The 13,462-nt window shown below is 41.8% G+C and overlaps 1 protein-coding gene across 9 annotated transcripts in view; it reads left to right on the forward strand.

Annotated features, from left to right (window-relative positions):
* Nucleotides 1-13,462, forward strand: part of DENND1A (DENN domain containing 1A) — an 810,600-nt gene that overhangs the window by 685,987 nt on the left and 111,151 nt on the right. For all 9 annotated transcript variants that reach the window (XM_056541264.1, XM_056541257.1, XM_056541259.1 and 6 more), the window contains 3 exons: nucleotides 342-413; nucleotides 975-1,031; nucleotides 12,633-12,764. In XM_056541264.1, the coding sequence (XP_056397239.1) occupies nucleotides 342-413; nucleotides 975-1,031; nucleotides 12,633-12,764 (261 nt within the window). The remainder of the gene's footprint in view (nucleotides 1-341; nucleotides 414-974; nucleotides 1,032-12,632; nucleotides 12,765-13,462) is intronic.

Here is a 13,462-nt window from a genome sequence, read left to right on the forward strand (position 1 = left end):
CACGGCCCGTCCCCTTAATGCAAGTCTATGGCAGGGGGCGTGACGACCGCCACGCCCCCTCCCATAGACTTGTATTGACGGGGGCGGGCCGTGACGTCACGAGGGGTGGAGCCGTGACGTAACGATGCTCCGGCCCCTGTATTGCCCGTCATTACGTGCAGAGCGATCTCGCTCTGCGCAGTAATGATGGCGGGGTGCTGCAGTGGCGATCCCCGGGGTCCCCAGCAGTGGGACTCCGGCGATCTGACATCTTATCCCCTATCCTTTGGATAGGGGATAAGATGTCTAGGGGCGGAGTACCCCTTTAAGACTACCGTCTGATGAATTCATCTTTATTACAGAAAGGAAGTGGGGCCTTTCTTAACACCATGAAGACCAGAGCGAATCCAGCCATGAAGACTGTCTACAAGTTTGTAAGTAACACACACACTAACATGACGGGAAGCACAAGAGATATTACAGGGAGAGTCTGTACCACTGAACTGCGCTATAATGACTTTCTTAGTAGAAACACTGTTGATTCCATTGACCCCATTAAATATTTATTAGAAGCAAAGGTCTCTGGTCGGAAATAAGCCAAACATTTGTTGGGTATTTTAAGGCTACAGATATGCTACATATTGTTGATTGATCATAGACTCGCAGGGCAATAGAATTTCCCTCTTTTTACTGGAGCATTGCTGCTTGTGTAGGTGAGGAATGTAACAGGGAGTCTCGGTTTATGCATTGTTCTGTTCTTCATTTGGGCAGTTCTCAACATTTAAAGGGATTATCCACAGATTTTAAGTATTCTCCTATCCACAGAACAGGGAATAACTAGCTGATTGATGGGGGTTCAACTGTGAGAATGGAGGTTGTCCATTAATGCCAGGGAAGCTGTTAGAAATGGCCATGACTATTTAAATGACAATTCTAATGTTTGACAGTTGGCTGTAGTCCATATTTTAAAGTCTATTTACATTTGTCACCTTTAGGCTAAGGACCATGCCAGAATGGGAATAAAAGAAGTGAAAAACCGCCTGAAACAGAAGGTACTTGTTATGTTTTTCTTTGACTTATTGTCGCTGTGCACTCAAATTTACTATTTCAAATCCACCAGAATCCCAGCAGAATCTGCAGTAAAAATCTGGCATTTATTCCTTGAACCACATTTGTTAGGTGTTTTACACACCTTTTGCACCTTGCTTAACTAGTGTGGTAAAGAGGTTGTGGCTGGATATGCAACATTGTGTGCCAAAATTCTGAGCAGTGTGCCGACCAATACGTGGCATAATGTAAGTCTGAAGATGTGCCAAACTTGCCAAACCATTGTCCCCTATTATCTTAACACTGTGCACATGTAAGAGACCAAAAATAGCCTAACCCGGTGTACAGCTCAAGAAGGTATAAAATAATGAAAGAGGGGTTAGGAAAAGCAGCAATAACCACCTAAATGTGCACACAGTGCACGACCAATAACCCCAAGATAATATGTAATATAATAAACTGAGTAAAAAAAAAAAAAAAATGTTGTGAGATCAATCTATTTTATTCAATACATAATTACACTAGTATTATCCACATAGGGGCACAATAAAAAAGGAATAAAAATAGATTAAAAAGAGTAAGTTTAGGTATAGTATTGAATGTAGATAAATATTAATAAAAATTGCCAGGAGGGGGAGTCCGAACCATTGATTGGATGGCATATAATACAGTAGATAGACTAAAGTTACAAAAAGTGCTGCTGCATGTGAACCAATGGGAGGGGGAGAAAAAAACAAAAGTGAATACACGGACTTGAAAAAATATACCGGTATATAAAAAATATTAGCATTGATACACAATTTTATTCTCAACGAATTGCACATTTTATATCCGTAAAGATTTCCAACTTAAGCCAGTCCATACTAGAGGGTGAAGTCTGCTATCTGCAGATGACACCTGCCATCAGAGTTTGGTTTTGAAGATTAATCTGATCACTCCAATTGGCACTCTGATTCAATTGTGGGGTGCCGATCAGTTGTCATGTAGAGTTGAAGAGACAGTCCCGGCACTCCAATGCTTTTCAAATCTTTAGTCGTTTATTCATGCATAAAGTTACAATACAAGAAACGCAATTTGCGTTTCTTGTATTGTAACTTTATGCATCAATAAACTAAAGATTTGAAAAGCATTTGAGTGTCGGGACTCTCTCTTCAATTCTACGGACTTTCCCGTCCACGAGCACCCTCCCTATATCCTTAGTGCCAACTGCACTTTTTGGATTCTAACGATCACTTGTCATGGCTGCCAGGAACCTTCTGAAGGCATTTGTGTCAATCATAGGCAAGATAAAATAGGATATTGGAGGAATGACAGTACATTCGTTTAGTGGTGTACTGTACAAGTGATTGTTTTCTGGTTTTATGTCTCAGCTGTTGAATGTATGGGGGTCTATCTGAAATTAAAGTCATCTCTTAACTAGTTTCACTGATAGTTGTATGATAAAGTATTTTTTTGGGATCAATGAATTTGATCTGGATGGAGATTAGACCTCATCTGTCCACTGTATTGAGGTGGACCTGTTTCTGCTTTTTCTTTGACCTCTACAGTTTAGGTCATATCCTTTAAACCTTGTTTCTTTTTTTATTGTGTGCAAGCCAATTTATGAAAAAGTAAATGAACTGGAGGGATTAGTGTGGGCGAACAGGCTTAATGTGGGCGAACAGGCTTAATGTGGGTGAACAGGCTGACCGTTTTACTTTAAAGGAGTACTGTAGTGGACTATAACTTATTCCCTATCTGTCTCCGCATGACGCAGTGGCCAACGCACCCCCTCCATGTATCCCATAGAGATACATGGAGGGGGCATGTCTGCCACGGCTTCCTGCTGGGGACAGCACATCGCTTCCTGCCCTGTACAGGAGACCGCGGGGGGTTCCAGCGGTTGGAGAACACTGATCCCTCCCTTCTTTTAGGTGAAAAAATATAATCGCGCATGCGCACTCTGCAACTTTCATTGTGAATTTTCGCAAGGAAAAAAAAACGAACATAGCGAATATGCGAATTTCTCGAAATATTCATAGGATAAATATTCATCCATATATTCACAAATTATTGTGAATTCGAATAATGGCCCCTGCACTATTCAGTAACAGGGGCCATTATTCAGTAACAGGGGCCAGAGGGTGTGGCAAGAAATAGTAAAAAGGGTACTCCAAACTATTTAGTGACTGTAAAATACATTTTTTGATGGGTTTTCCACAGGCCCTATTTGGAAACACAGTGGCAAAAAGAATAACAAAGGGACACCGATTTTGTTATTAAAGACAACGAACGCAACAACGTATGACATTTGACTAAAAAGCCAGGATCTCTTTTTGACTGGTGAACCAGAGAAAGGGACATTTGGCTGTGATCTGCAGTATAGAATTGTCTCTTTCTAGGCGCCTTTATTCAAGTCTTGAGGGCAAGCCGACATATCCAAAAAGACCTATAGGCATAACAGCGCCATTTGCACCTCCTGTATCTTTTGTTGCCCAGCCTATTTTTCACTAATGTTTCAAACAGTATAGTTTCCTTCACCTTAGATGAGCTGTATGTTTTATGATCGGTCAAATCCCTTATTACAGTTTACAGTTTTTATTTACCTGTAGAATAAAGTGTATACATGTGATCTTCTGTCTGACATATTAGCCCTCAATATTACTAATACTTGTTTTTTTTTCTTTCCAAATTAAATTTCTATTGAGTTAATTTGAATGAGATTTTGAAATGTCGTGAACTTTTGACGTATTGGACAAAGTGCACCCAAATGACCAAACAGAGAGGTTTTCATTTATTTGACCTCTCTTTTATAAGTAAGAGCACAGGAGCTAAAGAGGCCAAAAACAGAGCAGAAAATGTAATCAATGACTTGGATTGGAAAAAAGTCAAACCCACATTGCGGACAAGTAGCTAAAAAGTGACAACTGTAACGGAAAAAAAAAATTATAGTTTTGGCCCATGTTTGGCGCAATAAGTTAAATGCATTTCCACTTATTTTTTTTCACCACAGTTTATACAGAAGTCCAGTAGTAAACAATGGCCATTATAGTAAGAATGAGAGATTTTTTTCTGTTTTCTTGCTATAATAGTGGTAACTCTCTTACTACCCTGAAGTGCTGATTCTGCCTCTCTGTATTGCAGTGCCATGGCACTTTACTGTCATGACCCGTTCAGAAATAGATATATATCAGTGATGGGTAGATGTCTTTCGCATCAGAGACTGTCAAACTTTCTTTCACTTGTGAGATTGTCAGGTGTAGATCTGTATGCTAGAAATGTCACTGCCTATGTATCCATCATTTTATGACTGTCCATTGGATACCTGTACGCGCCGATGTCATTCTGGAATCTGTCAGCGTAGAGGCAGCTTATGTGACATTTGTCTGGAATGGTTGTCATTTAAATATCTGTCCGTATCTGCACAGTCTTATTTGTGATTTTTATTTTTTTAAGGAAAAGATCAACATTTAAGTTGCACTATATAACCATCAACAGATATCCACAATTATTGACCTGGTCATATGTGGTCACCAATATGACTAAAAATGTAAACCTTAAATTTGTGAATGGTAAATATGTATTATCAGACCAGTAAACTCAACATGATGATAGAAATAAAGTTAAAGTGTACCTGTTGTTTCCAAAAACCTTTTATATAATGTAGATTATAACATATATGTATATTTGTAATATACATTGGTTAAAAAATGTGCACATTTTTTATGTTTTTGTGTCTCTCTCTGTGGAGACAGAATACAGGAAGTGAGGGCGGGACAAGCAGGGTTCTGTGCAGGGTCCTGGCTTGTCAATCTGCCTGCTGTGTGAGCAGGGGGCATGTCACAGAGCCTCAGTGTACAGAGCCCTGCTTGTCCTCACTGCACAGAGCCCTGCTTGTCCTCACTGCACAGAGCTCTGCTTGTCCTCACTGCACAGAGCTCTGCTTGTCCTCACTGCAGAGAGCTCTGCTTGTCCTCACTGCACAGAGCCCTGCTTGTCCTCACTGCACAGAGCCCTGCTTGTCCTCACTGCACAGAGCCCTGCTTGTCCTCACTGCACAGAGCTCTGCTTGTCCTCACTGCAGAGAGCTCTGCTTGTCCTCACTGCACAGAGCCCTGCTTGTCCTCACTGCACAGAGCTCTGCTTGTCCTCACTGCACAGAGCCCTGCTTGTCCTCACTGCACAGAGCCCTGCTTGTCCTCACTGCACAGAGCCCTGCTTGTCCTCACTGCACAGAGCCCTGCTTGTCCTCACTGCACAGAGCCCTGCTTGTCCTCACTGCACAGAGCCCTGCTTGTCCTCACTGCACAGAGCCCTGCTTGTCCTCACTGCACAGAGCCCTGCTTGTCCTCACTGCACAGAGCCCTGCTTGTCCTCACTGCACAGAGCCCTGCTTGTCCTCACTGCACAGAGCCCTGCTTGTCCTCACTGCACAGAGCCCTGCTTGTCCTCACTGCACAGAGCCCTGCTTGTCCTCACTGCACAGAGCCCTGCTTGTCCTAACTGCACAGAGCCCTGCTTGTCCTAACTGCACAGAGCCCTGCTTGTCCTCACTGCACAGAGCCCTGCTTGTCCTCACTGCACAGAGCCCTGCTTGTCCTCACTGCACAGAGCCCTGCTTGTCCTCAGTGCACAGAGCCCTGCTTGTCCTCAGTGCACAGAGCCCTGCTTGTCCTCACTGCACAGAGCCCTGCTTGTCCTCAGTGCACAGAGCCCTGCTTGTCCTCAGTGCACAGAGCCCTGCTTGTCCTCAGTGCACAGAGCCCTGCTTGTGCTCAGTGTACAGAGTCCTGCTTCTCCTGCCCAAACACTTTTTATTTTGTCTCCACGCGTAAGCAATAGCTGCAGGGACAAGACAGCATCTTTTTACCCACAAATATACACATTTTATAACCAAAGCATATTACAAATATACATATAAATTTATCCTCTACATTATATAAAAAGTATTTGCGAATGACAGGTACATTTTGACGTGTATGACCAGTGTTTTGTTTTGCTCTATTTCTAAGACTTTATACACTTTCTGCTACAATACTACAATAATAAAAGGGCTGTAGTCAAAGTTAACCTAAATGGGTATCTGTTTTGGACAACCCATTTTCTTGGGGCAACAAGCACACAGCACTGGCCCACCTATTAAAACTCCTCCTTCCCATACAACAACCCCCCTACACACCTCAGCAACATGAACTAATAGGGTATATAAAGAAAAATCATAATTAATATTTGTAGGTAAGACAGTTCTCTATGATAGTGACATATACCTTTAAATAAATCATATAACACCAGTATATAGGGATGAAATATCAAATACATATCACAATCATACTGTTACTGAATAAATCTTCTCTACTGAGACCAATAATACCAGTATACAAGGATGAATATTATCGCCGTACATATAACCATTATGTTACTGACCAAATCCTCTATACTGAGAACAATATTACCAATAATATCAGTATACAAAGAGGAATTAGCACCATATATATTACCATATATTATTGTCATACTGTTACTGATTAAATCTTCTTTAATGAGTCCAATGTTACCAGTATACAAGAAGGAAATATTATCACCATACATATATACCATTATACTGCTGTTACTGAACAAATCCTGTATACTGAGACCAATATTACCAATAATACCAGTATACAAGGAAGAATATTATCACCATACATATTACAATCATACTGTTACTGATCAAATCCACTATACTGAGACTAAGATTTGCAATAATACCAGTATGCATGGAGGAATATTATCACAATACATATTACCATTATACTGCTGTTACTGAACAAATCTTGTATACTGAGACCAATATTACCAATAATACCAGTATACATGGAGGAATATTATCACCATACATATTACCATCAAACTGTTACTGACAAAATTCTGTGTACTGAAACCAATATTGCCAATAATACCAGTATGCATGGAGGAATATTATCACCATACATATTACAGTCATACTGTTACTGATGATCAAAACCAGTATACTGAGACTAATATTGGCAATAATACCATTATGCATGGAGTAATATTAACACCATACAAATTACCATTATATTGCTGTTACTGAATAAATCCTGTATACTGAGACCAATATTACCAATAATACCAGTATGCATGGATGAAAGTATCACCATACATATTACCATCATACTGTTCCTAATCAAATCCTGTCTATTGAGGCTTATATTAACAATAATACTAGTATATGAGGTGGAATATTATCACCATACATATTACCATCATACTGTTACTTACCAAATCCAGTATATCATTAACAGTATTTCCAATAATTTCAGTAATGCATAATATTACCATATGTATTAGCATGGTAATGTAACTGACCAAATTCAGTATAGTAAGAACAATATTACCAGTATATAAGGTGAAATATTATTACCATATTTAACCCCTTCCCGCTATTGGACGTATGCATACGTCCAGGCGAATTACACGTTCGCGCAAATGGACGTATGCATACGTCCAAGCGATCTCCTGCTCTGCCGCGGGCAGCGCAGGAGATCGCGGGTGGGACTCAGCTGTCAATCACAGCCGGAGTCCCACCGCAGCTGCCGGGGCCGCGATCGCGCCGGTCCCGGCAGCATTAACCCCATAGATGTCGTGATCAGTCTGATCACGGCATCTATGGTGTTTGCAGGGGGAGCGCTCTCCCCCTGCCCATCAATCGCGGCGCCGCGATAAAATAAGGGGGATCGGGGGTGTCCAAGACACCCTCGATCCCCCTTGAAGAGATAGGAGTGAGGTGGCAGGGTTGCCACCCCTCCTATCCCTGCTATTGATCGGCGGAGCGGCCGACCAATAGCAGACTGGGGGCGGGGGGGTTAAAGTTCGGTTCCCCGCGCTATGCCCGCCCATCGGTGTCCGGGCACAGCGGGGGGAACCGTGCAGTAGCGGCGGCGGCGGCGATCACTTACCCGGCGGCGGCTGTGATCACGGCGGCGGTGGAGGTAAGTATGACGCCGCGTGTGCAGAGTCTGTTGCCTAGCAACATCTGCAGGGCGACAGTTTAGAGAGTGGTCTCTAAACTGTCGCCCTCCAGATGTTGCAAAACTACAACTCCCACCATGCCTTGACAGCTGTTTGCTGTGTTGGCATGCTGGGAGTTGTAGTTTTGCAAGATTTAGAGGGGTTCAGGCTAGAGATCACTGACAGTGGTCTCTAAACTGTAGCCCTCCAGATATTACAAAACTACAACTCCCAGCATGCTCAGACAGCAGTTTGCTGTCTTAGCATGCTGAGATTTGTAGTTTTGCAACATCTGGAGGGCCACAGTTTAGAGACCACTGTCAGTGATCTCCAGCCTGAACCCCTCTAAATCTTGCAAAACTACAACTCCCAGCATTCAGGAACAGCAAATGGCTGTCTCGGCATGCTGGGAGTTGTACTTGCGTGCATCCAGCTGTTGCATAACTACATCTCCCAGCATTCTCTTTGGCAATCAGTACATGCTGAGAGTTGTAGTTCTGCAACAGCTGGAGGCACACTGGTTGGGAAATACCGAGTTAGGTAATAGGTTCTATTACCCAACTCAGTATTTTCCAGTGTGCCTCCAGCTGTTGCAAAACTACAACTCCCAGCATGCACGTTCTGTCAGTGCATGCTGGGAGTTGTAGTTTTGCCCCCCCCCCCCCCCCCTCCCATGTGAATGTACAGGTTACATTCACACTGGCGGCGGATTACAGTGAATTCCCTGCTTCAGGTTTGAGCTGCAGCAGCCGCAGCTCAAACTCCTAGCGGGAGACTCAGTGTAATCCGCCGTCAGTGTGAATGTAACCTAAAAACACTACACTACACTAACATAAAATAAAGAGTAAAACACTACATATACACACGTACACTGCCCCCCCCCCACCACCACCCCTTCCCCCCCAATAAAAATGAAAAACGTATCCTACAGCAGTGTTTCCAAAACGGAACCTCCAGCTGTTGCAAAACAAAAACTCCCAGCATTTCCGGACAGCCATTGACTGTCCAAGCATGCTGGGAGTTTAGCAACAGCTGGAGGCACCCTGTTTGGGAATCACTGGCTTAGAATACCCCTATGTCCACCCCTATGCAAATCCCTAATTTGGGCCTCAAATGCACATGGCGCTCTCACTTTGGAGCCCTGGCGTATTTCAAGGCAACAGTTTAGGGCCACATATGGGGTATCGCCGTACTCGGGAGAAATTGCCTAACAAATTTTGGGGGGCTTTTTCTCCTTTTACCCCTTATGAAAAGGTAAAGTTGGGGTCTACACCAGCATGTTAGTGTAAAAAAAAAAACATTTTTGTACACTAACATACTGGTGTTGCCCCATACTTTAAAATTTCACAAGCGGTAAAAGAAAAAAAGCCTCCAAAGTTTGTAACGCATTTTCTCCTGAGGACGGAGATACCCCATATGTGGGCGCAAAGTGTTCTGGGGACGCACAACAAGGCTCAGAAGGGAGAGTGCACCATGTAAATTTGAGGTCTAAATTGGTGATTTGCACAGGGGTGGCTGATTTTACAGTGGTTCTGACATAAGTGCAAAACAATAAATACCCACATGTGACCCCATTTTGGAAACTACACCCCTCACGGAATGTAACAAGGGGTACAGTGAGCATTTACACCCCACAGGTGTCTGACAGATCTTTGAAACAGGGGTCTGTGAAAATGAAAAATAAAATTTTTAATTTACACAGCCCACTGTTCCAAAGATACGTCAAATGCCAGTGGGGTGTAAATTCTCCCTGCACCCCTTATTACCTTCCGTGAGGGGTGTAGTTTTAAAAATGGGGTCACATGTGGGGGGTCCACTGTTCTGGCACCACGGGGGGCTTTGGAAATGCACATGGCCAAATTCTCTCTCCAAAAGCTCAATGATGCTCCTTCTCTTCTGAGCATTGTAGTTCGCCCCCAGTGCACTTCACGTCCACTTATTGGGTATTTCCATACTCAGAAGAGATGGGGTTACAAATTTTGGGGGGTATTTTCTGCTATTATCCCTTGTAAAAATGTAAAATTTGGGGGAAAACAAGCATTTTAGTGTAAAAAAAATATTTTTTTTTTTACATATGCAAAAGTCGTGAAACACCTGTGGGGTATTAAGGTTCACTTTACCCCTTGTTACGTTCCCCAAGGGGTCTAGTTTCCAAAATGGTATGCCATGTGTTTTTTTTTTTCTGTCCTGGCACCATAGGTGCTTCCTAAATGCGGCATGCCCCCAGAGCAAAATTTGCTTCCAAAAAGCCAAATGTGACTCCTTCTCTTCTGAGACCTGTAGTGCGCCAGCAGAGCACTTTTCATCCCCATATTGGGTGTCTTCTGAATCGGGAGAAATTGGGCTTCAAATGTTGGGGGGTATTTTCTGCTATTACCTTTTTTAAAAATGTTAAATTTTTGCTAAACCAAGCATTTTTGGTAAAAAAAAAATAATTTTTTTTACATATGCAAAAGTCGTGAAACACCTGTGGGGTATTAAGGTTCACTTTATCCCTTGTTACGTTCCTCAAGGAGTCTAGTTTCCAAAATGGGATGCCATGTCGTTTTTTTTTGCTGTCCTGGCACCATAGGGGCTTCCTAAATGCGACATGCCCCCCGAGCAAAATTTGCTCTCAAAAAGCCAAATATGACTCCTTCTCTTCTGAGCATTGTAGTTCGCCCGTAATGCACTTCAGGTCAACTTATGGGGTACCTCCATACTCAGAAGAGATGGGGTTACAAATTTTGGGGGGTATTTTCTGCTATTAACCCTTGCAAAAATGTGAAATTTGGGGGGAAACACACATTTTAGTGAAATTTTTATTTTTTTTTTTACATATGCAAAAGTCATGAAACACCTGTGGGGTATTAAGGCTCACTTAATTCCTTTTTACGTTCCTCAAGGGGTCTAGTTTCCAAAATGGTATGCCATGTTTTTTTTATTTGCTGTTTTGGCACCATAGGGGCTTCCTAAATGCAACATGCCCCCAAAAAACCATTTCAGAAAAACGTACTCTCCAAAATCCCCTTGTCGCTCCTTCGCTTCTGAGCCCTCTACTGCGCCCGCCGAACAATTTACATAGACATATGAGGTATGTGCTTACTCGAGAGAAATTGGGCTACAAATTCAAGTATAAATTTTATCCTTTTACCCCTTGTAAAAATTCAAAAATTGGGTCTACAAGAACATGCAAGTGTAAAAAATGAAGATTTTGAATTTTCTCCTTCACTTTGCTGCTTTTACCGTGAAACACCTAAAGGGTTAAAACACTTACTGAATGTCATTTTGAATACTTTGGGGGGTGCAGTTTTTGTAATGGGGTCATTTATGGGGTATTTCTAATATGAAGACCCTTCAAATCCACTTCAAACCTGAACTGGTCCATGAAAAATAGCGAGTTTGAAAATTTTGTGAAAAATTGTAAAATTGCTGCTGAACTTTGAAGCCCTCTGGTGTCTTCCAAAAGTAAAAACATGTCAATTTTATGATTAAAATATAAAGTAGACATATTGTATATGTGAATCCAAAAAAAATAATATTTGGAATATCAATTTTCCTTACAAACAGAGAGCTTCAAAGTTAGAAAAATGCAAAATTTTCAATTTTTTCATCAAATTTTGGGATTTTTCACCAAGAAAGGATGCAAGTTACCACAAAAATTTATCACTATGTTAAAGTAGAATATGTCACGAAAAAACAATCTCGGAATCAGATTGATAAGTAAAAGCATTCCAGAGTTATTAATGTTTAAAGTGACAGTGGTCAGATGTGCAAAAAAGGGCTGCGTCCTAGAGGTGAAAATGGGCTGTGTCCTTAAGGGGTTAATACCATAATGCTTATAAAGTCATTGAGATGTGTTTAGCTTTAAATGTGCCACTGGCAGCCACAGCAGCCCTACAGATGTACCAGTAGACTGGCCCAGCCCTCCTTTTCTTCTCTCCCCTGATATCATCTAGAGTGTACTCTAGATCCCTTAAGGTACCGTTAGTGGAACACTCTATGATCAGCTTGTCCACAAGAGATGTGAGATTAAGCCAAACATTTCATTCATAGAAGCCTCAGGAGAGGAAATATATTGTTGCATGCTGCTCGTGCAGATCAGTGGCCATCCATGTAGTACACAGACGTGACATCCCTGACAGAGAAGGGCTGCTCTATAGGCTCACTTTCACAATAAAGAAATGTCAGCCCAACATGCTGATTTTGAAGGCTCCAGTGGGAAAAGGATCAGGAGTGTTGGATTTCAACTGCCCAATCCTTCTGTTCTCAGAGAGATTAGTCTGGCAATAGCTTAACCCTCCTTTCCACATTTAGAGCACATGAATGCTTGGCCAAACTTAACGCTTAAGTGTATAGAGGGATCAGGTAAAATTGCTGAATGGACAAATGAATGTCATGTCGGTGCGCTTTGTAGACAACCCCCCTTAAAGTTCATAATCATGAAACAGTCAAGATCTTTATTTATACACTTGACAAGTAGTCACACATATAAAACAACTATGGCTACTAGATGGAGAGATTTGAATGCATACAATTATGTTTTTGGCCAGCTCAGTGTTGGATTCTATGAAGCAACAAGGGTAAAGTTCTGTAATTTTACATTTAATCTTTCCCCATCCCTATGTTTATAACAGGACTTGGCTGAAAATGGGTGTAGTGTAGCGGTGGAAGAACCACTTCCTAGCAAGTCTCCTTCCCCATCTGCTGAAAAGAAGGATCTGAAAACCAGGGATGAAAGAAGGCCCATCACAGTTCACTTTGGTCAGGTAGGTCACTTAAATGTGTTAGCATGCCTAATGCCTATTGACATATTATTCTCTATAGTACACTTATAATTAAGCAGAATAATTTTTGGTGTTCCTGCATAAAAGAAACTCACACTGTTAAAAAGTAATAATTTTGTCGTGGTCCAAGCTCTGGAACCCCCACTGATCACAACAATGGTGGTCCCAATGTTTCTAGTTAAATGGATTGCCAATACACATACTTGACTGTCACTTCATATAAATTCTATGGGACAAGCGATATGTTTCATTATGGAGAAACCTCTTTTATTTACAGGTTATGCTCTCACATCACAACTTTGTAAGTGATATATATATATATATATATATATATATATATATCATGGAAAGTATACAGTACTCCTCAGATCCCCACCGTATATAGCAGTGCTTCATAAAATGTTACTGTCATTTAAAAATAAACTTTTGACATGTCATTGGTCTAATAGTTAAGGTTGTTATCCAGACTACAGAAACCATAGTATCTTTCTTTTCAGAAACAGCAGTACTCTTGTCCTCAGTTCGTGTGTGGTTTCCTTTCAAGGGGTACTCTGCCCCTAGACATCTTATCCCCTATCCAAAGGATAGGGGAAAAGATGTCTGATCGTGGGGGTCCCGACGCTGGGGACCTTTGCAATCTCCCTGCTGAACCTGGCATTCATTTAGAGTGTCAGGTGTAG

The sequence above is a fragment of the Hyla sarda genome, chromosome 9 (genome assembly GCF_029499605.1).
Source record: "Hyla sarda isolate aHylSar1 chromosome 9, aHylSar1.hap1, whole genome shotgun sequence".
In the NCBI taxonomy this organism is placed as follows: domain Eukaryota; kingdom Metazoa; phylum Chordata; class Amphibia; order Anura; family Hylidae; genus Hyla; species Hyla sarda.